Source organism: Anoplophora glabripennis, unplaced genomic scaffold, assembly GCF_000390285.2.
Source record: "Anoplophora glabripennis isolate ALB-LARVAE unplaced genomic scaffold, Agla_2.0 scaffold312, whole genome shotgun sequence".
NCBI lineage: Eukaryota > Metazoa > Arthropoda > Insecta > Coleoptera > Cerambycidae > Anoplophora > Anoplophora glabripennis.
The window spans coordinates 197,008-223,044 of record NW_019416409.1 but is presented as its reverse complement, the minus strand read 5'-3'; the positions used below and the strand labels follow the sequence as shown (position 1 = coordinate 223,044).

The 26,037-nt window shown below is 32.8% G+C and overlaps 1 protein-coding gene across 1 annotated transcript in view; it reads left to right on the top strand.

Moving 5' to 3' along the window:
- Nucleotides 1-23,859: 23,859 nt before the first annotated feature.
- Nucleotides 23,860-26,037, top strand: part of LOC108910634 (potassium voltage-gated channel protein Shaw-like) — a 66,678-nt gene continuing 64,500 nt past the window's right edge. Inside the window, exon 1 of the mRNA XM_018715315.2 lies at nt 23,860-24,053. Within this exon, the coding sequence (XP_018570831.1) occupies nt 23,860-24,053 (194 nt within the window). The remainder of the gene's footprint in view (nt 24,054-26,037) is intronic.

The window sequence follows — 26,037 nt, the reverse complement described above, 5'->3', positions numbered from 1 at the left end:
CTTTTCCATAGTGTGGATAAAAAAAAATAAGTAATATAACAAATATTAAATCATTCTCCAAAAATCACTTATCGCGGAGAAAAATCCTCCAATTCAATTATTTAATTCAAACAAATATTGATTTCTGCAAAAAAGTAGCCGACCTAGGCAAATAATTTATTTTCAGATATGCAAATTCTTTGACCAATATCTGGACAACGTTGTGTAAGAAAACTATTACAATTTTTTTGAACAACTGAAGAATTCAATCACGCAATGTTGTGGGGTTCTGTAGATTTTAACTTACGAATATTACGTTTTGTTTACAAGTACAAAGTGTAAATAAATAAGTTAGATAAAATTGGACTCCTGGTTGAAAGTGCGTGATAAAAAATATCGACTCTTATAGTGGCCAGACTGGGCAGTCTTATTATTTAACATAATTTTTGTGTGTTCAATTTCGACTACTTTGACATCAAGTATTAAAACCTATAGGTATCTATCGTTTTTTTAGATATGGTCAATTTCAGATTTTTTTTATGTGCTTGATAAAAGTTTCCTCTTAAAGCGACCGTACTGGGTATTTTTATTATACGACTTAACTTGTATGACCAATAAGTGTAATGTTCCAATGTACAGTACGTACGATATTTGTTGAGATATAATTTCAAGAAGACTCCTGCGTCACTTATATATGGCCATAAGTTAAAAACGTAGCAAATAAAAATATTTTATTTAAATTCTACCTCAACAAATATACTGATTATATGTATAGGGTGTATGTATAGGAATCGCCACTATCAATATCTCCGAAAGTACTGAACCGATAAATCTGAAAATTTGGCAATCTAGCAAAAGTAGTAGGACCAACACAGCCAAAATATTTAGAACTTTATGGCACTTCCGGTTATACCAGAAGTCGACATTCACTTTCTTATTTCAAATGCGACACTCTATACAGGGTGTCTCACCGGGAAATTCTCTGGTAGGCTGCCACAGCCACGTCCCCGAGCCTGCCTTAGGTCACCCATCCAAGTTTCAGCCTGCGTCCGTGATGCTTACCTCGGCCGATCGAACTCCATCGGCCAAGACACCCGGCTAGGCGGTCCCCCCACTACACCTAGTATTAAATGTTTTAATTTGTTTTTATACCATAATTTAGTATTACCTATGCCCTTTACAGGGTACCAAAAATCTACCTGATATCACGCTCCTGAAAAGAGATACTAGCATCCCATCTGTCAAATTTTTTGTTTAAAATTTAATGTCTCAATATATAATAAAGTGACTCTCAAAATTCACGTAGAATCCAAAAATGCAATAATATATAGGGTGTCCCATTTAAAATAAGAAAGTTCTAAATATGTATTTTAGCTGTGTTGGCCCTACTACCTTTGCTGGGTTGCCAAATTTTCAGATTTATGGGATTCAGCAAATTATTTTTTATTATGACAGCAGCGTAACCTTTCTGGATCATATTCAACGCAGATATTTGTTGGGGCGATTCAAATTCTATTTGTGGGTAAAAAACATTTCCCTCAGTGTAGATATGGTCCATTTATGATCTTATGTGCGTTCGCCCCCGGAATAACTCAAAATGGCCCGACCTCTGCCGTATACGCGTGTTTTGCGGCAGATAGCTGTTAGTTGTCTTAGCTACCCCCTAGAGGCGCTCATTTGCATCGCCCTCGAACGTTTACTAACCCTATTAATTAATTTATATGCTAATAATTCTTCGCCCGACAATAAAACGCATCTGCCTACGCCTGCCTCCCGTGGGACCGTTTTTGTTTTCGCAACGTGCTCATCTGCCAATTTTAATATCACAAAGGACGCGAGGATAACGCGGGTAACCGTCCGAAGCATTAACTGTTGCCGGTGGCGTTTTCTCACATACATATTTTTTTAAGCGAGGCCGGTAATAAGCAAGAAAAAATGTCGGCGTGTCTGAAAAGATGGGATATTAGGGGTTCCCTCGGGAACGTCGCGCTCCGGCGATAATGAGCGGTATTATGGGACATTACCTGCCTGGGAGATAACGCAAAAAATGCGAGAGTGTAGGGGGGACCGGAGGGAGTTGGATTTTTGCGCGCGATTATCATTAGTGGGGTTATTTACACAAAGAAACGAAATGTAACAGCTGAAAATGTTGCATTTTTCTCTTTCTCATTCGTCAGGTCATTTAACAAGGAATCTTGAGAAGTAGACCTATATACCCTATATAGGTGACGAATGAAGAAGAGAAAAATGCAACATTTTCTGCCACAATAAAAAAAACTTTTTTCCAATGTAAATTTCGTTTAAGGCTTTTAGGTTAGAATTAATAATTTTGAGGTTAGGTTTTTGAAGAAAAAATATCGGATATACCATCAAGGGTCATAATAATCAATTTTATTAATAGCAGATCCTTTTTAAACAATTTTTTCTACAACTGAGCATCGAGTATTTAAAAATTTTTTCTTCGACATTGAGGTTGGGGCGTTCCCTAAGCATTAAATAATAAAAAAGGGTTTTTCGAGAAAACCTCACCGGAATATGAAAATTCAGATTACCACGAGATTATTAAAAAAAATCACGACAAGACGATGAAAATTGGCGAGTGGCGAGAATTTTGTGCAATATTTCCCACTGTGCGTCCTCTCGAATCGTATCACAAAGCTATAACTTTTTTCTCTGTGACCTTAAACTTCCAATACAAGTTTGTGACATCAGTTAACTCAGTTTTTGCCCCTTTTTCACCCCTTTAAACTATTCCAGAATTCCAGAATAACATTGATTGATTGATTCAGTCATAGTGTCATTAATATTAACAACGTATTCGGAAGGCCTAATAAAGACTAAAAATAGAAAAAAAAATTACCCCTTAACTTCCGTTAATTCTACGCAATACTTTGCAACAGGGAATGAGTGTTCGAGCGTTGAAGAGAAACAGCTGATTTCCCCAGTCGCTTTGAATTTTGCAATTGGTTTCAAAAGTGCAGCGAATCCCATCTTTATTAACAAGCTGCTATAGATGGATGAGCGAATGTTTTTTTAGCTGTACTGTCATTTTAAATGGGTACCATAGTACTCTTTGAAAAACACTAAGTCACCCAATAAGATATACGTACTACAAACTGAATAATTAATTGAACAAAATACTAAAAACTCATATTCAATTATAAAACATAGTAAAAACGTTAATAGTATTAAAAATGTTAAATTGGTAATAACTTAACATTCGAAAACAATAATTATTATCCTTATACATTTGTTTTTATTAACAAGTAAATAATACTTAATATTTAAAATGTAAAAAAATATCTTATTCATTCATTTGTTTAGGTATAAAGCTCTGTTTATTCGTTGTCATTTATTACGGATTAAAAACGCATTCAAAGCTACGTTAATGGCCGAATGTTGCGGTAGGTCAAGATTCACTCTAGATAAACCTTTGTTGGTCGGCGATCAGGAGCAGCCCGGGGTTTAAATAATTATTTGAAAATATATTTTTTAGCGTATTTTAAAATTTTTTGAATCGCGTAATCGCATTCTACTCATTTTTCCCTATCTTCCGTTAAAATTAATGACATTAGAACTGAATCACCCTGTATAGTTCATCTTAGAATAACTAAAATCAACGAAACTGATTTATTAATAACGATTCGTGAAGATAATGCCGGCTTGTAACCAATGCCAGTGGCGGCCTACTACGATTTTTATCAAACAAAAGTACAATACAAAATAATGTATTTTTTAATTTACATAACTGACGAGAATGATCATATTGAACAGTTCTTCTGAGAGAACCGTCTTTCACAAGTTTCTGTAAATCATTTCGTTTTTGTTATCAAATAAATTACTTTTGATATGATGAACTATTTTAATCGGGAATGCATTAGTAGTGATCTAATAAAACAAATAATTAACCTAAACTATTACAAATAAGAAAATTTAACACAAGTGGAAAATTTTGAACAAATCTTTCATGTTTAAGTCAAAAAATAAAACTTAAAGCATGATCTCTGACAAAGTTATGAGCAGGTTTATTCAAGGGAGGGGTATTTTATCCAAATTACTTCCTTAATTTGTTTTTATATCAAATTACATCGATATTTTATTTTTAGATGTATTCGATTTAGGCAGTAAATACATAATGATTTTGCAGAAAATCTAAAGAATAACTATCAAAAAATTAATTTTTCAATACCTTCTCAAACAAAGCGTGTGGACACCAATCTCCTGGTACGTCACTGTTTTCACGTAAATAAAGTAATAATTCGGCGTAAGCTAGAAAAAATTCCAGTTATTAATAAGCTTAGTATCTGGATGTAAATATTTTTATTTAAATGATTTGGAATAATATTCACAATTGCCACGTTGTACATTTAAGTATATTTTCCTGCATTAAGGGCATTTATCGGTGTAATTAAATCGTCCCAATCCATTAACAACCCTAATGACCAAATACACACTTGGAGAGGTAATTCTAGGCCTCTTTTTGGGCTGGATTTCTTTTTGTATATGTCACGTTTTTCCTTAATACTTAGATACAAAATAAATTATTTGTTGTGTTAGGTATTTAGTGTGAGTTTATTTTGGTGGACAGTAACCTTCCCCGCAGAACTACTTTTCTTTTAAACTAACCAAGTTAGCCTTGATTAATTTCAGCAGCTATGGTATTGTCCTGATTACGCAACGTTGCCTCTGTTTCACTGATATTATACCTCTTCCTCTTTCTAGCATGAACTAAATCTCTATCATCGTTACTGGGTTAACTAAAACGCTTTGCCGAATTTTAATAGCATCATAAATTAACGAAAAATTTCCTATAAACATACCGGAATATTTCCACCGTCGCTCGCCAGGAAAAATTTAAAGCCTCATAATAAAATCTTAATTGCATCGCAATACTCCGGATCCGCTCGTCGTGAGCTCGTATTGATATTAATGAACCCGAAACACAGCCGACCTAGATGAATAGCTTTTGAATGAAACAAAACACCGCCTTTCTATCGCATCAAAGAGCGACTGTGTAATTGGGTCCATCCTTTTTCCATAATCGCACCCAGTGGCGGCGGTTCCAAGCTCTCCCCCTCACAATTGTTCGTTCACGGTTTTTGAATTTCTTAAAAGTGTTGATTCCCGAAACCATAAGTTTCTCGAGTTAGCTTTTCTGTGTATGTATACAATAGCATAAAAATGTCTTATTCTTAGTTTATTTATAGTCCAGGTTATAGAGCAGTAAAAGTAGACTTTGCATGGCGTTTGTGTTTGAAGTCATCTATTTTGTTGTACAGAAAAATCCCAAATATTATGTGGAATAAGAATCCGAGTTTGCCTATTCCAAAAAACCATTGCTAAATTCAGAGGAACAACAAACAGAAAAAGATCGAAAGGTGACCCGTTTTTCGACATATTTTTCCCTTACAATTGAAAGTAAGCCCTAAATAAAAAAAGTCATTCTTTATTTTTTGTTTATTTGACGATTTTCTATAAAGCTACAGCAACAAGAAAGTTGAATTTTGCATTAACAATGGGCGAAAAATAGTAGAAAATCATATGTATATTTGGAGCAATTTTTAAAAAAAGTAAATATTTATAAATATTGATGAAACTTTGTGAAAATAGTAAAACATATGTCAATTCTACCCTAAAAATTTTGCAACGATCGACAGCGTGGTTTTAGATTGACATGATTGACAATTAAGAAAATTTCAAAAATTTTAATGCGTACCGTGGGTTTAAATTAAGGTTTAGAAAGGGCATAAAATTTGTTAGAGATACTTGTTGTCATAATAAATAATGATCAATACTAAAAATACCTATTTTTACACTTTTATAACCATTTAGATTTTTTTTTAATTTTTAATTATTTATTCGTGCAAAAATTATTTATTTTATTGTTTTTGATGACATATTACTATTTGTTAAAAAGTTTCATTAATATTTATTATTATTTACTTATTTTAAAATTGCTCCTAATATAAATAATGTTTTCTATTATTTTTTGCCCATCGTTAATGCAAAATTCAACTTTTTTTATTCGCAGTTGTTGCAACTTTATAGAAAATCGTCAAATAAACAAAAAATAAAGAATTACTTTTTTTATTTAGGGCTTAGTTTCAATGTTACAGGGAAAAATATGTTGAAAAACGGATCATTTTTCGTTCTTTTTGTATGTTTGTTGTTCTCTTGAATTTAGCAGTGGTTTTTTGAAATAGGCAAACTCGGATTCTTATTCCACATAATATTTGGGATTTTTCTGTACAACAAAATAGATGACTTCAAATACAAACGCCTGGACTATTATACTGCATTCAAGTTGCACTACGGGTTGCGTGAGGCGTATAATATGCAGATTTGAAGATAAACACATTTGTTAGAGGAAAATTCCAAAATAAAGCAATTCAAGTCATTCATGATTTAAAAAATAACTTTTACCTAATTAAGAATTTCAGATTACAATACAAGATGAATTGATCCATCACCCTAGGTTTCCGAGATATTCTAACCTAAAAGTGTAAAAAACACGTACTTTTGCTATATTCAAGGTTATGTAACTTGGCGAAAAAATTTTTATTTCTCAAAACTTAAAACATCATTGGAAACGACTATCTTTCCCCTTCAAAATGCATTTTTTTATTTGGAAAAAGCTCTATTTTTCGCGGAGATATCGTCAATTTAAGATGACCAGTATGGCTATATTATTACATCATGGCTAACCCTATAACACTGAGCGCTGCTAGCCCTAATTGTTAGGAACGTTAACCCCAAGCCCTATAACCCCACAACACTAAGCGGAGCGATCCCTCATCGTCAGGAAGGTTAACTTCAAGCCCTATAACCCAATAACACTAAGCGCTGCGAGCCCTAATCGTCAGGAAGGTTAACCCCAAGCCCTATATGACTGGAAGGTTAATCCCAAGCCCTATTGGGTTGTTGGGTTATTTGGGTTATTAGGGTTAACCTTCCTGACATATAAGGCTCGTAGCGCTTAGTGATATTGTGTTATAGGTCGAGCCATGGTAAAAAGGTAGCTATACTGATCATCTTTAATCGACGATATCTCCGCGAAAAATAAAGCTTTTTGCAAATAAAAAAATGCGTTTTGAAGGGGAAAGATAGTAGTTTCCAGTGATATTTTCAGTTTTGAGAAAAAAAAATTTCGCCAAGTTACATAACCTTGAAAATAGCAAAAATACGTGTTTTTTGCACTTTTAGGTTAGAATATCTCGGAAACCTAGGGTGATGGATCAATTCTGAGGCCAGATTCGGATTCAGCGCGCCAAATGCTTTCGGAAACGTAGTGTCTGATCTCTGGAATTTTTTCCTTGTTGGCCTGTGTAATTTTAATACTGCTTTTTATAGAAAAATGTCTTCATGTCGTATATTTTGATGCAGGAATTTTGGTCGGGTAAGTTATTTTTTAAATAACCTATACAAAATTTAAACACCTCAACTATTATCCACTGGAAATTTGTGGAGAGTGAAGTTCGAGAAACAGTAAAAACAACAGAAAGTGAATCACCTCTGAATATCGTACGTAATGATAACTGTACACACTGCACACACATCTCTTGGAGGCTGTACGGTGTATTCTGTATTCTCACTGACCATGAGCCCACAACTATATCTCATGGGCCGTCACTGCTCGTACCCGTGGTACAGACTCGTTATTTTTGCCAAAAGCGAAACAAAACGCCGGTAATAAGAGAGCAGGGTTGTGGGCGGGCGTAATTATGTTTTAAATGAACGCGCTGCTATTTTTTCTTTCGAGTTAAATTTCCAAAGTAAACATGTGAGAGAGAGAGCGTGAGAACCTAATTTCGATTTGCAATGGGGACCGTCGCGCTTTGTCCGCCCGTTTCGGTTGCTAGGTGTCGGCTGGCAATTTTAAACCATGCTGTGACGTTTTTGGAGTGATGAGTATAGCAAGAAGGTGGTGAAGGGTTTCCTAGCTTTTTCAGTGAAGTAAGAAAGCCGTATGGCTTATTTTTTTACGTTTAAACTTTAATTTGACTGGAGTATTGGTAGTAACTAAAATCTAGCTAATAGTCCATTGAAATGAAGGCTGAACCTCCATTTTTTCCTCTGTCGATCAAACCTGGGCGCAAATATGTTTTCGACCCTCAGGAATCCGAATCTGCAAAAATTTTTGACCTATGTGGTCAGGAAAGGGGTCAAAAGGTCAAAAAACCGTAAAAAATAAGGTTTTTCGCAAATATCTCGTAAACTACGGCAAGTAGCAAAAAAATAATTGCACCATCTTGTTCCCAGGGAAATTTTACATCGATTTTATGCTATTGCTTATTAAAATTAAATAAATTTATGTCATGTTTTGGACAATTACTAAGCAAGAGAGGGGAAGTGTATATCTCCGGCGGTGAAACGTATTTGGGGAGTAGTAGAGCGCGCACGCTACATGTATCGGCTGACTCGCAGTTGACAGCTCTAGCAGGTGTGCCTCTTTGGAATATAATGCGATTTCAAATATAATTAGCCTGCAGTTGTAGTGGATTTTTTTTGGCTACTTTAATTTTTAAATGGAAAACCAAAAATATTACTAATGATTAATGAATGAACAGAAAAAAAATTTTTAGAATGAAATACTTATTGCAAAAATGAAATATACAGGGTGTCCCGAAATTAGGGGGTAATATTTCTACAGGGTGTTCTGTGTCGAAAAAGATTACTTTTTCTTTATATAAACGTGGGTCCAAAAATTCTTCCTAAATTTACCATAACTTTTTTGTGCGTTGACTTTTTTTAACTTTTGAAAAGTATGAAATTTCATGATTTTTTATTAAAAAAAGGTACTCTTGGTTCATATTGGTAGAATGTTCCATTTTTGTGTAAAATCCGTTTAAAAATAATGTTATATGTGTTAATCATCGGGAATTGAAATTGTCAATATCGCAGATTTTGAATAACAAATATGCGTTTGACGTTATTTGCATTGACAGTTCAGTTATTTAGTTTTTGTGAATTGTTATCTTCATAAAAATTCTCGAATCTTTAGTAAATGATTATTTGACAAAGTAAAAAAAAAAAAATTATTTGCAGCCAAATAAATGAATCCTCTGTTGTAATTCTTCCAAATGATTTATTTCTGTAGCATAAACTACAGCCTTCAACCTACCCCACAGAAAGTAATCTAGAGGATATAGGTCTAGAGACCGAGGTGGCCATGGAATGGGACCATCTCTACCTATCCACTTGAAAGGAAAATTACCGTTTAACCAATTTATGACATTATGGGTAAAGAGAGGTTGTTGATAGTGTAATGTTAAGCGTAGGTTTAACGGTGTATCATCCAATAGTTCTCTTACATCGTTTTGCAGAAAGTTTAAGTATCCTTCTGTATTCAGACAAACGGGAACCTGGATTGGTCCAAGTAGCTAGGTCCCCTAAAATTCCTGTTCACAAATTTATTGCAAATCTATTTTGAAAATTTGTGCGCTGTATTGCTCGTGGATTTTCGTCTGACCGGAAATGGGTATTATGAATATCTGCTAGATCTACATTCGTAAAATATTGCCTTTTCAACTGATAACAATTCGCAAAGAGTAAATAACTGAACTGTCAATTCAAATGACGCCAAACGCATGTTTGTTGTTCAAAACCTGCGATGATAAAAAAAATATTGAAAATTTCGATTTCCAGTGATTAACACGTGTAAAATTATATTTAATGGATTTTATACAAAAATTGAACATTCTACCAATATGAACCAAGAGTACCTTTTTTTACTAGAAAACTCTGAAATTTCATACTTCTCAGTAAAAAGTCAAAAAAGTTATGGTAAATTTTACCCCCCTCCCCTCCAGTTTTGGAACGTATGTGATGAAAATTTGTAAATTTCGTTTCAGTAGCGGACTGAGCACGTAAGAGTTAAGCTAACTACCAAATTTTATAAATTTATCTCTACTGGTTTCGGAGTTATTTAGAAAAAACCATCATCAGATTGGACCCTTTAAGTAGCTATAACTTCCTTAGGAAGAATTTTTGGGCCCACGTTTATATAAAGAAAAAGTAATCTTTTTCGACACAGAACACCCTGTAGAAATATTGCCCCCTAATTTCGGGACACCTTGTATATTTCATTTTTGCAATAAGTATTTCGTTCTAACATTTTTTTTTCTGTTCATTCATTAATCATTAGTAATATTTTTGGTTTTCCATTTAAAAATTAAAGTAGCAAAAATAAATCCACTACAACTGCAGGCTAATTATATTTGAAATCGCATTATATTCCAAAGACACACCTGCTAGAGCTGTCAACTGCGAGTCAGCCGATACATGTAGCGTGCGCGCTCTACTAGTCCCCAAATAGGTTTCACCGCCGGAGATATACACTTCCCCTCTCTTCCTTAGTAATTGTCCAAAACATGACATAAATTTATTTAATTTTAATAAGCAATAGCATAAAATCGATGTAAAATTTCCCTGGGAACACGATGGTGCAATTATTTTTTTGCTACTTGCCGTAGTTTACGAGATATTTGCGAAAAACCTTATTTTTTACGGTTTTTTGACCTTTTGACCCCTTTCCTGACCACCTAGGTCAAAAATTTTTGCGGATTCGGATTCCTGAGGGTCGAAAACATATTTGCGCCTAGGTTTGATCGACAGAGGAAAAAATAGAGGTTCAGCCTTCATTTCAATGGACTATAAAGTTAATCACACAGATAACAAAATTATTAGATAATATTGTTATACCATGTTACAGATTATATATATAAAAACAACATAAAAGGGAAATATAAGATCAAGTATCTGAAATTACCGTAGAGATGAGCATTTTCTTTTTAAGCAGAAAATGCCTCAAAGAATAACTCATATCATTTGATTGAAGATAATCTATATATAAATAAATTTTTACCCAGGTTTGTTCGTGGTTTTGAAATATACAAAAAATATACATTTCTACAACAATATTGTGGTATTGATATATTAAATTGATTCAGCAGAAACGTAAAGTTAATTTTATCACTAAATAATTTGAACACAAACGATGCAGGTGAATACAATCTCCTAAATTCCAATTTTCTAAAATTAAATTCACTTAATAAAATATCATATATGTCATAGGTATATATCAAGTTGTATCACCTTTTTAAATCAATTGTAGAAAGCTAAACTACTATGGAAAATAATTTTAGTAAAAGCAGGTAGCTTTTGTTTGACTAGCTATGTGTTATTTTAAAGTCACCATGATGATGACATTGATGCCGTTGTGGCTGAACCGCCGAGCGTTAAAGAGACATTCTGTTTAAAAAAATTATATAATTTATTAAATATTAACTACGATTGGTATGCAGATACGTTGCTATTTTGTTTTAATTATTTTTGTTGTTTTAAAAAACGTACATATTAAAAAATTATTACTAATCTGATTGACTTTAAATATATTTTTTAATTATTTCAAGTTTATAAAAACAATTGTGTTACTAATCTCAGCGTCGACGACCTCTGGTATTGATCTAGTTTGGTTGACTACGGTCAGTAGGTACTACATATTAATTTTAAACAAAATTATTCTTTTTTCTTATTTAGCCGAATAGATAATATTTAATCCTAAAAAAGCTTAATTTATGTTAACGATATTTATTGTTTCACTCGTAATAAAACGATGAGCGGTAAACCCTGAACTGTTTAAATTTAAGCAGAATTGTGAGAATTGACTACAATGCAGCTCTCAACTCACTGCAGTTCTCAAGTGTGTATGCATTGAGACTATAGTAGGATGCAAAGTAGAGCAAAAAATTGCCGGCCTTTTGTCAAAGGAAAATCGTGTCTTCATTTTTCGGAAGCGTAAGATGAAACATTCCAAATTTAAAATGAAATTGAATGTAAAATCTGAAATACCGCTGCATACGCACTGTGTTCTGGTAGTAGCTGTAGTCGCCCAGGTGCATCGAGTGTACGAACTGGTCGGTTATACGTCAAATACTAACCTGGCGAGCTTGGTCGTAAATCAGAGACCGCCTCCAAAAAACAAGTAAACAACAGTGGCGCGTACAGAGGTAAAATGTAGTACATATGTGGAATTTAAAAAACACATTGGATTTGTAATTAATTACATTCAAAATAATTAGTTTATGAGAATAAAGGGATTTTTGTGGGAACAGGGTTGATCCCTTCAAAATGCATAAAGAAATTATTCAATTTCTAAATCCCTTAAAACCGTACTGCACTGGATTCCTTGACAGGCAATGATTTATTATTTTGCATCGAATATGGTCCTACTATAAGCGCGCTGTTGTTGGAAGTCACACTAGCTCGTGGCGTATGAAAATTACGAAAGAGAAGATAAAAAAACTCAGTTTTGAGGACGGAATTTGAGAAAACAAACTTATGATGCGTATCTTTAAAGTTAAAGAGTAGCCTCCATATAAATACGACGCTCAATCAAAGTTACATGAAAATCAAAAGAATGCTTTTGATTCACTGTTCTTCAATAAAAGTTTAATACAATTATTATTTCGTTTTGAGATACCGCAAACTGTTTTCAACGTTCAGGGGAAAGATAATTTGACAGATCTGCCTTTTGTGCTCCTAGTGTTCATTCTACAGCATAATATTTTTGCTACTAAAACAATAATAGCCAATCCAATTCCATAATTTGCATAAAGACAGCCAACGATACGGACTATTTAAAAATGACCGATTTCCATACCCCTTCGAAACAGTCTATTCTTCTTTTTTTAAAGGAAATGTGATAGTCATCCTTATTGTAAACATCCACAAGTATAAATCAATTGAACGTGAAAAAGGAGATATGAAACGGCGACAGATCGCCGTCACTGAAAGGTTAGAGTTGAGGAATGACCATACGAGGAACTGCCGCGGGATTATCTCTTTTATTTATTCCTTGTTCATTCGCCGGCAACCCCCCGTAGCGGCAACTCTATTAAGCATTTTCTTAAACTCTCTTAAAACTTGCCCGAAGGGGATTGAGACTTGGCGCGTTGCAGAGAGGGAAGAGCTCTATGAATTTGTATCTCGAGCGAGCAAACGTCTTTGGAATATCCTTTCCAGCCACTCGAATTTATAAGCAAAGGGGCTGTTGTACGCTGCTCAACAATAGAAATGTATAGTAGTAATGTTAATTGTAATTTTGTAGTAAGGGTTTTCCAGATTCCTATATTAAATTTGGCGCTCTGTCGGTTGCTGGACTAAAAAACTTAGCTTATTTATTCCAGACGTATCTGTTTCAAAGAGTCCTTATTTGAGTGAATCGTATATCCACGGAGATTTTTGGTTTTTTGGCTTTCAAATATCACTAGATATGAAAATATTTCTATGCGCTTAAAAAAAACGTGGGCTTATCTTTTGGCGGCACAATATGTTAAAAAAATTACAAAAATTTCATATTTTTCTTCCTATTTAATTATGTATCTTTTCAAGAGTTGATTTTAGGCGAAAATGGAACAGGAAAAAAATGTTTGTAATTAAATTTTACAAAAAATTACTAGTTACAAATCAAATGAATCATGATTATTATTGTAAAAATCGAAAAAATCGCCAAAAATGGGGTTAAAAAACATTCCTTTTTATGGAATTTTTTTAGGGTCTTTAAATTGAGTATAGGGCCTTCATACTTGACATCTTTTCAAGAGTTGATTTTTGGCGGAAATGGAAGAGGAAAAAAATGTTTGTAATTAATTTTTTTACAAAATATGGCTAGTTACAAATCGAACGAATCATGATTATTATTGTAGAAATCGAAAAAATCGCCAAAAATGGGGTTAAAAAGCATTACTTTTTAGGGAATTTTTCTTTATATTGGGTATAGGACCTTCATACTTGCCTCAAGAAAACTTCATGTTATGTAGAATCATCACACCAAATTTTATCAAAATCGGTTCTATAGATTTTGCATAATAATTTTGCAATCCAGATTTTGAAAAAATATTTGCAAATTTTCAAAATTTAGCACAGCAAAAACCGTGGCCCATAGATACTTGAAAATTTAATCACATATAGAAGGGCTTTCAAGCTTTCAAACGCTTTTTGAAAAATTCGAATCCGTCAATTAAGAGAGCTCTGGCGCTTGTTTAAACATTGGTCGAACTTTTGTACTATAATTTTGTATTTTTGTAATATAATGAATTAATTTCTCATTTGCTTATATTTTAAACAATAAATAATATTTGAATTATACTTTAATCACAAAAGAAATGATGATTAAATTAATAATTAATTAATTAATTAATTAATTACAAATTTTCGACATATTTGGAAAATAATCGTTGTTTAAACAATTTTAGAATATTTAAATAAATTTGTTTTTGATCTTTGATAAACATATATAAGTATGCACTTAACTTTGATACAGTACAAAAATAAAGTTGATAATTAAAGGAAGTTTATAGGTAAATAATTATCAGACTATTGAAAGACCAATAATTTATTAACGATAAGCATTTGAAAATACGCTAATTGTTTTTATTTTTAATCGCGAGACATGGATTTAAAAAAAAACCTCTAGAAAGTGAAATATTAAAAATTTTTAAGCGCGTCGCGGTTTTGAACATTTAGTGTAAATGACGGTTAACTTTGATGGGCTATAACTACGTAACTAATCGACCAATCGATCTGTTTCTTTTTTAAAGAAGTGTCTTTCCAGTAACTCTTGTTCTAATTGTTTATAAGTCCAAAAATTCGACCAATGTTTAAACAAGCGCCAGAGCTCTCCTAATTGACGGATTCGAATTTTTCAAAATGAGTTTGAAAGCTTGAGAGCCCTTCTATATGTGATTAAATTTTCAAGTATCTAAGGGCCTTGTGTTTTGCTGTGCAAAATTTTGAAAATTTTCAATTTTTTTTTCAGTCTGGATTGCAAAATTATTATGCAAAATCTATCGAACCGATTTTGATGAAATTTGGTGTGATGATTCTACATAACATGAACTTTAGTTGAGCCAAGTATGAAGGTCCTATACCCAATATAAAGACCAAAAAAATTCCCTAAGAAGTAATGTTTTTTTAACCCCATTTTTGGCGATTTTTTCGATTTTTACAATAATGGTCATGATTCATTTGATTTGTAACTAGTCATATTTTGTAAAATTTAATTACAAACATTTTTTTCCTCTTCCATTTTCGCTTAAAATCAACTCTTGAAAAGATACATAATTAAATAGGAAGTATGACATTTTTGGAATTTTTTTAACATATTGTGCCGCCAAAAGTTAAGTCCACGTTTTTTTTAAGCGCATAGAAAAATTTTCATTTCTAGTGATATTTTAAAGCCAAAAATCCAAAAATCTCCGTGGATATACGATTCACCCAAACCAAAACAGATACCGCCTAGTCTAAATTACATTAAGATATTAAGTTGATATTAGTTTGACCTTAGAACTTTTGAAGGTCACATCCACGGAGATCACCAACTCATGTCATTCAAAATCGTACAAAATTTGCTTGAAACAATTTTGTCGAGTTGTTCAGAGAAAATGAAATTGACCTCCAAACGACCTGCAAGGACATGCAGGAAGAATTTTCTGACCTCGCATTCGAATGCTGGATACAAAACAGGGTATTCCGTTTAATATTTCCAAGTTGACCTCGGTTTGACCTTGAACGTTATTTTCAATGTCAATTCCAAGGTCACCAGCATTCAGGTTTCTTGATCCTATTTTTATTTCAAATTTCTTTTGTACAACCTAATCATGAAATGTTAACGGGGGATTCGGATTTTTTTGGGAAACTATATAAATAAGTTAATATAAATATGTTGGGAAACATCATCTCCCAGTATATACAGTGTTGCTAGATAAAAAAAGAATACGCAAGGTAGTGTTAATTTAAACTAAGTGAATATTGTTTTTGGTTATTACATACAGAACAAGTAATATAAAAATACCTAATCGGTTATTAATAATGTTACTGCGTGCATAAATTCAATAAACATATTTGAACCTACTGTGTAAATGTGTATTATACAATTGAAATTATTTACCATATAAATTATACAGCAAAATAAGAGGTATTTACAAGCCTTAATAAAATATGTACTCGTATATTGCAGCCAAAATGTTTTATTCAATTAAACAAACAAATTGGTTGTTACGTATTTAAAATTTAATATTTCAGTTTTTCACAATAATTTTTATCTAAAAAAAATTTTAAACATCAAACAAATTCAACAAAAACTTTACACTGTATTTTTGATTTATGTTTTACATTTTCTTTATAAAGTTTATTAAACGAAAAACAATAAGTATCTAAAAAATTGTTTTTCTAAATATTTATTTATTTATTTTGACAAATTTCTAATACAGGAATCATTCATTTTATTATAAAAAATATAAAAATTTCCACAGTAGTATTTTTACTTTATTATAAATACAGGGTGTTAGAAGTTTGACTGCCTTAATTTTAACAGACGATAGAATACATTAAAATAAACAAAAAAAACCTTATAATGTCATGGGTCTTAAACTCGACCATTTCCGAGAAAAAAATTATCAAAATCTTCAACTTGAAGTTCGATTAATTAATTAATATTGACATAACTGCGTGCATAGAATACCATAAAATACAATGTTTATCACATTTTTGAATTTCGTTATGCTTAGTTCCAAAAAAAAACTGGCGTTGTTATAAATAATATAACATTCGGTAAAATTGATATCGAGCAATGAGACAACGTGGTTAACACGAGGTACTAAGCTGTTCAGCAACTACCAATACGCAATTCAGTTGGTATTTGGATTCGACCGTGTCGGAGTGTTTTTTGCGTATCACTATTTCCTTTCTTGAGGTGTTTCTCCTTGCTGTTTTAAAATGTTTACCATACGTGGGTATCACGATGTTATTAATTTATGGGGAGGCTCGCCGCAATTCTGCTAGAGCTCGACACATTCTTTAACAGAAGAACATTCGTTAAAGTTTCACAAAGTCTTCTTGAAACTGGTAGTGTGACTCCTTGTTCTGAAAACAATGGCCCAAACCGACAAGTGGATGTCAACACGGGAGAACAAATTTTAGACATTGTTGAAAGAGACCCCAGGCATGGCTCGAGAAGTAGCAATGTCTTACTGGACTGTCCACAGGACTGTTCGAAAGCAGTTGTTATATGCGTATCATCTACAGAGTGTTCAAGAATTGTCAGCTGCAGATTTCGCCCCTCGGTTAAACTTTTGTAGATGGTTTTTTTTGTAAAACTGACCGCAACCCCCATTTTAATTCAATAATTTTGGCTACGGATGAGGCATGCTTTACTAGAAATGGCATTTTTAATTTGCATAATTTTCATGGTCAGAACAAAATCCACATATACAGACATCAAATTTCTAGCATCGTTTTTCGATAAATGTTTGGTGTGGAGTATTCGGAGACAATCTAATAGGACCTTTTATCTTAACAGGTAGATTGACATTCGTACTACAAAATCGATAAATTTTATTTTATTTATTCAAAAACTGGAAAACAATAGTCTAGAAATTTACTAAATGTTTCACAATAATGGTTGTTTACATTTTTGTTATTCCGTAGGACAAGTCTGCCGCGTGCACTCGTGGTGTGCATCAGCTGTGTAGCATTAGGTTAAGCGCTGTTGTCACGTTGTGATGAAACTCCCCAATATTAATACTCTCTGTATTTTGAAAACTGTAATATACACCTTGTTTATGTTCGTTCTCATGCTGAAGTAATGGCAGTCAAGCTTTTTACACCCTGTATATTAAACTAATTCAAGTAAATTCAGAATATAAGTCAATGTTCTTTGATATCAGAAATCCAGGTATGCAAGAGATATCTAACCCCACAGACTATGTTCTTAACTGTTGATATTGCAGGAAACTATGGCTAAATGCTCCAACTAGCACTGAGTTATATCAGCAACAACTAATAAACTGCTAGTAATAATGAATAAAAATTTTAAAGTATGTAAACATGTACAAATATTTTTATTTTGGTATATAGAATATTGTCATTGTATTAAAATAAATATGCAACGCGCCTATTGTTAATTGCATACTGTTCTGAATAATGAGAACTTTTTAACTGCTTCATTTCGTCGCTAGAGTGTACTGGAACCAGTGGCAGCAGTTGGCTTACATACCAGGGAGGGTGGAAAAGTTTAGGTACAAAGTATAGAAAAAAAATCAAATATAATCGGGTAGTTTATTTTAAGCTCATTGCGTCTTTCACTGTTGCGCGACGGTAACCATGACCACCGTTGTAAACACTTTACAGACGTAGGGGCGAACTACGCCCACGTTTTTCAAACGAATTTTGCGAGTCTAGTTAAACTGACTAAAAATACCTAGGGGGGCGACGCCCCAGAAGCCGTCACTGACCTGAACCCTTTTGAACCTGGATTCAATCACGCTAGCCTGTAAAAAAACGGCAGTCGCTGCGCTTGCGATACATTTGCAATCCATTCGAAATCGACAAGACATCCACGTTGTCTATTTTAATCTAGCGCCGGCAAAATCGATACGGCGGCTTATGACTGGCGGTATGTGAGACTTTTCGAAATAATCGGGAGGCTTATTGTGGCGTAAACATGGCGACAACAAACACCCCTTACTTTGCGGCCCAAATTAGCATGCAAATCGAATTAAGTCCGCATTAAGCGATCCTCTCACCTCCGATGCATATTCATGGGCAGCCGTTGTCTCCGTCACGGCGTTATTTTTGTCCGGACGGGCTCAAGTGACGTAAGAAAACGTTTAGGAGCTTTTAAAAGTTTTAACTTGATGATGTAATTGTAACTGCTACATAAAATTAACTTTAAATGTTAATTCTTAGCGTTTTGACGTTAGGTCAACGCCACAAGAGCGTTAAAAGAACGTTGGTTGCGACGGAATAGAGATGTCGCTTGGAAAAATGGAAATAGTTCGAAATCATGATAACAAATAATTTTTGGTAGTTGTCAGGCTAACAAGAAATAATAATATGCTTTTTTCTTCAACCGTCTCAAAACTATGATATTTTTTAAGTTCATAAATAATAGTATTTTTTTAATAAATGGTGTCCCACAAGTAGCGCAGGATTTGAAATTAGCGCCATTATAATTCTGAAACACAGCCGCACTGGGTGACCGACCATAAATTTCAGTTGTTGATAGATAAATTGCCTAGCAATGCAGTGCAGTAATACTTTTTAGTGAAAATTTAAATGTTTTTTGATATGTCATAACCAAAATTACCATCAATATAATAAAATTGTTTGAAGACATAAATAATTAAAATATGTTGTTGATCAAATGAACATATAACAGAAATTTTCTACACATTACATACAAATTATTATTATTTTTTATTTTTAGTAGAAAACTTTTTTAGGAACGCCTATGTAACTCATTAAATTTTATTGTAAGGCGTTTTTTATACATATTTAATTGACCTCGGAAAGATACAATCAATGCTTTAACCATTCATGGAAATTGATTAATCCCAATCCAAACCAGCTTTCAGTCCTTGATACAGAATTTTTGATAGTACAATGCTATATCCTGTACTAACAATGTCGTGTCTAATTTTAGTTAATGTAACTCTCCTAATTGCAAACATAGAGAGTGTGTGCTTTAGTTATCCACGAAAATTGCTCTAGATATTGTAACAAAAGCCGGGACGCGTAATAAATTATTTGTTAGTTCTCGTAACGGATGGTCCAAAAAGTAAAATATTTCAGTCAATACTAATTATCGAAAGTTGAGGGCTCTCAAGTGGGTTTAGCGTCGTCCTTCCGAGAAATTTAGCAATATTTTTTGAACAAGTTCACTTAGAGTCGAGGCCATGTGTTGAGCAGGTATAAAGAGAAAAACCGATATTTTTAATAACGCGGCGCGAAACCACGAGAAGAGCGTAGAGGTTCCAAAGTAGAATCAAATCAAATTGTTAAATTGATAGTAATTGGAAAAGAAAGTAATATATGAAATAGCTGGTTTTTTGGCGGATTTTCCAAGCTATAAGGATATATTAAATCAAATCGACTAATCCGTCCCGTATCGCTACACGGAGTCACTAGAGGAAGGCTAGGGTTACTTGTAAGTAAGTTTAGTTTCAAAATTATTTAGACAGTTGTAAAATCAGTCAATTGGATAACTATTAATATGGCATAGTCATGCCAAAGCGTCCCGATATTTAGGGTTCCCGCCAGTAATATAAGGACAGAAACGTTTGGACCCAAGAAATGGGCGTGTCGAAGCGAAATGTCGAATTCAGGAGAGATCTACGAAAAAAAGTCAGTTCTTCTTTAGGTTCCACATTGAGCAGTCGACTTAGTTTTAGAGTTTCGAGCTAATTAACTAAATTAAATAATGGATAGTCATTCCAAATTTTGCTATGAATCTCGGTACGCCGTCGCGTGTCAATAAATGAATTAATAATGTTGTTCGAGCCGTTGTGTTGTTATTTTGTTTGTTTGTTTTGTTTATTGTTATTAAAACCCTTCCTATAGTTCTGGTGTTTCTTTTTGTTTCTCTCAACTTCAGTGTCACCCTGTACAGCCAGCCACTGGATTACATTCTACGTAAACAATAGAGGATAAGTGCCTGAAATTCATTCTCTGAACATACAACATTTCTAAGTTCACACGGATTTATTAAAGTATAATGATAATTAGAAACTCCCTTTCGAGAATTGTATAGTAAACTCTTCTGAAATCCAGACTCGTTATGATACTGGTAATAACGGTAGATAGATAATTAAAGAAATAACCTCTCAGGTTACAATATCCCTGGAAATTCATCTTGATCCCATCCAGTTCTTCTAAACAAAAACCCACCTTTAGTAAAGCCTCACTATGCCGCACGTGTTGCCAGAACGTCTTTTAAGCGGGATTTCTTTAAGATGTTGCTGTGTTCGTCGTTGCATCTTCATTCTCCTGAGAGCAATCCCACAAGGGGCAACCAACAAATCCTTCGCCTGGTTTAATCTGCAACACGCCGAGATTGGGAGATGTGAATAAAATATTATCGGGAAGTCCCCTGATCCTGCACGAGCGAAATTGGAATCATCCGCGCAATCGGGTAGAAAGCGCCCTATCGAAAAACAGGGAAGGAAGTTCTGCATGCCGTGCTTGAAAATAAAACTTACGCTAATGAAAGCTGTTAACAATATTTTTTAGAAATTATTTTATACACTCATGAAAATTTTATGTAAAATTACACTTTTGACGCTACATTAAATTAACGCTTTGTATATAAATGTGAATTTACAAATCGTTATACGTATACTTACGACACATGATGTGTGATTTTACTAAGAAACAGAAATATCGCATGTTATTAAAAAAATACAGGGTGTCCCGCAGAAGAACCGACACAGGGCCGATGCATGTAGGGGTGTCCAAAATATTGTAATTTAACCAAACTTACCTATTAGTGGAGTCAAGATAGATTTTGACTTCGCCAAAATTACTGGAAGAGAGAACTTTTTATTTTTCGCTTTGTAAAATTGTCAGAAACAACATATAAAAGTAACCAACTGAAGAGTGTACGCTATTATTTATTTAACAAATTAGTTGCAAAATTACAGTTTTTGCAAAATATATAAAAAAAATTTATTTAAAAAAATTGCGCCATTCGAAATAACAGGAAATTTTACATAAAAAATGTTAATAAAGTTTTTTTCTAAAATGCGAATTGAAGGCTGTAGAATTTTTTTTCTAACCCGCTACACTAAATTTGTTATAACTTTTGATTTAATTGATCAAATCGACCTCACAAAAATTTAAATGAAAGAAGAGTCATCCGGCTCTCAAAATTTTATGTCTTTGAACTTAAGAAAAAAGAAAAATATATAGTACGTATACAAAGTTACGTCATTCTATAATTTTGTACAATAATAATAAAATAGCTGTCATTCTTTTAATTTTTAAAATAAATATCTGTAACTTTCACAGATTTCTCTTCAAATGACAATTGAAACAGTGAGCGATATGGAAAAAAATCTTAAAAATTTAATTTGAAAAATATTTATATGGTCTAAAAATTACAAATTTTACTTTTTAGACCATACTTTATAGACCAAAAACTATAGTTGTAAATGTGATATTGAAACTTTATGAGATAACTTTTTAAAGCTTAAAATCTCTACTTAAGATGGTGCATTTTATTTTTCTTAAAAAATTGAAATAATAGTTGAAAAAACAGAAAATAACAAAAAATAAAAATATTTCATAAAAAATCCGTGAAATTTATTGTTAAATAAAGTTTAATAATGTACAAAAAAAAAATTGTTTAATAACCCATCAAAGAATTAAGTTAAGACCTTAAAAAAAGTAAATCCAGCGAAAAATATTTTTTTTTATTTATAGTAATAAGTGGAAAATTGTTATAACAGCAAAAAAATACCGTTTTTTGATGCATTGATTTAATATTCATTTTTAAAACGTATATTCTGTATCTGAAATTGTGAATATAAGTTCTCTTATTGATGTAGACACAGATATGAGTTTGTGTGACGAAGCTAAGCAGTGACCACACCAAATATTTTTTTGTTACTTACAGTTTTATTTATTTTAAAAGCATTTTTCGTTTATAAGAATTAAATAATTATTATTATAAATGGTATAAGAATATGATTTTTATGTTTTCGAGTAAACTGCAGTTATCAGTGTGTTAAAAAGTGTATTATTCACATATTTTGTCCATTTTGAGGTTATACTTTAGTACACTTGTAATTCTTTAATGTAATATTATTACTTAATATTACAAATAATCTTCAGTTTGCATTTAAGGTATTTATATTCGCTTTCTTTTATGCTAAACTGTAAATGTATGAGTTTAATATTTATATATGAATATTGATCCATTTTTTAAATAATTAATGAATAAATAAATAATCGGCGACGTTGATTTTGATTTTGTAATTTTGTTTTTAAAATCAGTGTTTTTTTTCAATTTTATTGGCTTAAAGCTTTAATTGCCCAGTTATTTTTGAAGAAGAGCACGGACTCGATGAGATTTAAAAATTAATTATTTTGTAATAAATTTGTTTTTAAAAAAATAAAACCTCTATTATATTTTCAATAAAACCTCTTCATTTTTCGAATCTCTATATTACAAATATGAGGGAATTTGATTTAAAACTGATAATTGTTAAATAAATTGTTTAAAATAGTCGGCCATATTGGATCAGCCATTTTGAATTTTCATTTTCCGACTTCATATTCTTGTTCAGCGACATCAAAAACCCCTATATTGTTAATTTGAAAGAATTCGATTTTAAAATTCATTGAATTATTTTAAATGTTCTTAAAAAACTATTTATTATTGTTTAAACAATTAAAAAACAATAGCGTACAAAAATAAGTTTATAACTTTTTTCTAATACTTCCCATAATTACTTCGAAATAATGCGTAATTTTAAGTTGACTCCACTATATATACAAACTTTCACCCCTGAGGAGTTATTAGCCCCCGAAGTGGGGCCCTATTTCGAAAAAAATTAATGTCTCTGCAACACTTTACCACAGAAGAACAAAATTTGGTACATGATTTAAGTTTATTACTGGTCTTCTTTGACTAAGATTTAAAGTTAATTGAAGCACTGCAAGGTGTTCATTGGGGACGACTCACCCCTAAAATTGTACCGAACTTTTTTTTCATTGACCGAATTGAAAAATAATAATATTAATTCACAGCAGAATTTAATTTAAAAAAATTTTTACTCTTGTTAAATTTTAAAGAACTTTATGGTTTTCAAAAAAAACCGTATTAACTGACACAAGATTTTAACAGTGTTTATTAGAAAATAATTGAAAAGTCAGTAGTACAGCACTTTTCGCTTGTAGTGGCGGAAGGGGCGGAGGATTATAATTCTGTAGATTGTACTAATCGAAACTTGTCGATTCAACGCATATAAATCAAACAATTTATTAATTTTCAGGCCTTAAGGGACCGTCCTACCCTTCGAAGCGGGGTGCAATGGCGCCATGGATGGCGAGAACCGCATCATTTTGAACGTGGGGGGCATCCGCTACGAGACCTACAAGGCCACTCTGAAGAAGATTCCCGCCACGAGGTTGTCGAGGCTCACCGAGGCCCTAGCCAACTACGACCCCATCCTCAATGAGTACTTCTTCGACAGACATCCGGGGGTGTTCGCACAAATCCTCAATTATTACAGGTAGGCCGATTATCCGATCGTAAAAATTATTCAGTCAATGCGGTGATTTCAAGGGTACGAGCCTACCTTTATCTGTGTAGGGACCCTGGTTTCTTTCTGTCACCGGAATTGTCTTCAATTCAAAGACATGGGAGACAATGTAGATTTGTATAGACTTTATTATACTCCACACTAATACACTCTACACTAACACACTCTACACTAACACATCTATACTAACATATTGCATTAACATCTACACTAACACAGTCTACAGTAACACACTACACTCACACAGTCTACACTAATACTAATACTCTACACTAACACACTATACACTGCACTAGCACATCTGCAGTAACACATTACACCAAAACACTACACTAGCACACTCTACACTAACACACTCTACACTAACACACTCTACACTAATACATTCTACACCAACACACTCTGCACTAACACACTTTACACTAACACAGTCTACACTAACACAGTCTACACTAACACAGTTTACACTAATACAGTCTACACTAACACACTACACTAAAACAATATACACTAATATTCTACACTAACACGCTCTACACTAAAACAATCTACACTAATACTCTACACTAACAGATATGCTAAAAGCGTATTTGTGTGCAATGAAAATGCACATGTGACAAAAAATGTATTAGTGGATTGGTACGACATCAAGGAAATGTTTCACATAAACTTTACAACGCTGATAAATACGATAAAAACCAAGTTTATTAATAGTTTTATTTATCATCGCGAACACTACACAGCTGATCTGCGTTATGCGTAAATTCGTGGTGAAGTCAGCGGTTTCCAACAAGTTTCCTTCCCATTAAATTCATCTTGTTTATTCTTAATTTTTTCGCAAACAAGTTTTATATATATTTTCCACATACCAACCCCTACTGTTGTTTAAAATATATGTATATATTTAAGACTCGCCCCGTATAAGTTTAATTATCCAAAGTATCGATGCAAGTTTAAATATTCAGGGCAACTGCGAATGTTGTTCAAAAGTTTGAGAGCCGAACTGTTCCCGTGGAGCTGCAGTTAGCGAACTTACCGACTCGAGATAAAGCCGCTTAAAAAGAACTCTGTACGAGTGCTTGGGTCGTTAGAACTAGTTACAACAAGTAGCACTGAAAAGAAGTAGACGTTTATATTTAAATGTTCGTTCCTGTTCTGACTTTTAAAACCTTTTGGCTCATTTAATACACTAATCACAAAAATTAAAGGATAAAGAAATCTTAAATTTTAGGTGATTTTCAAAAGACAGCAACTTGGCGAAAAATGGTCGTAGAGAAATAAAATAAAGTAAATTGAAGCTCGAGGTTTTCCAGTTTCAGGTTCATAAAGTTAAATTTTTTTGTTGACCACTTTTAAGAAATCAATTGAAAAATTCCAACTTTTTGCTTCTCTTTCAAAAGGTCCACGAGCTTCAATAGCTTCCTTTTGGCAATCCCACCTATCACCTCTGTTTGTTTGATTCAACACAATTCATTTGGGAAATGTGCGATCCTTTGTCGCTGTTATTGTCTTTAAAAAAATTACTTTTCTGGCTTTGATAATTAGTTAGCCGCTTTCAGAATCATGTTTGGTTGAAAATTAACGCCTGTACAGAGGCTTAAAGTTAATAACTTTTGGAGCCTCCGTTATAAACAAATAGAATTGTGCGAAAACTATTACACCTACAGCGTCCACTTTTGGCACACTTTTGAAGTATGACAAAACCCTCAACTTGTCATAGGTTTTATAAAATTTGAACAATAAATGCGATAGTTATAAACAAATTAAAAAATGGGCACTTTTCTTGTTTTTTTGCAATAACTTTTTTGTTTATTTACCGATGTTAATTTAACAAGTCTCATTTTGTAGATAATTTTACCCCTATAAGCTGTTAGTGAGTCACTTTTCGCTAAAACTGATGGTTTTCCCTGCAAAGTGAAAAAACTGTTTTCATCACTTATTTGTTTAAATAGAA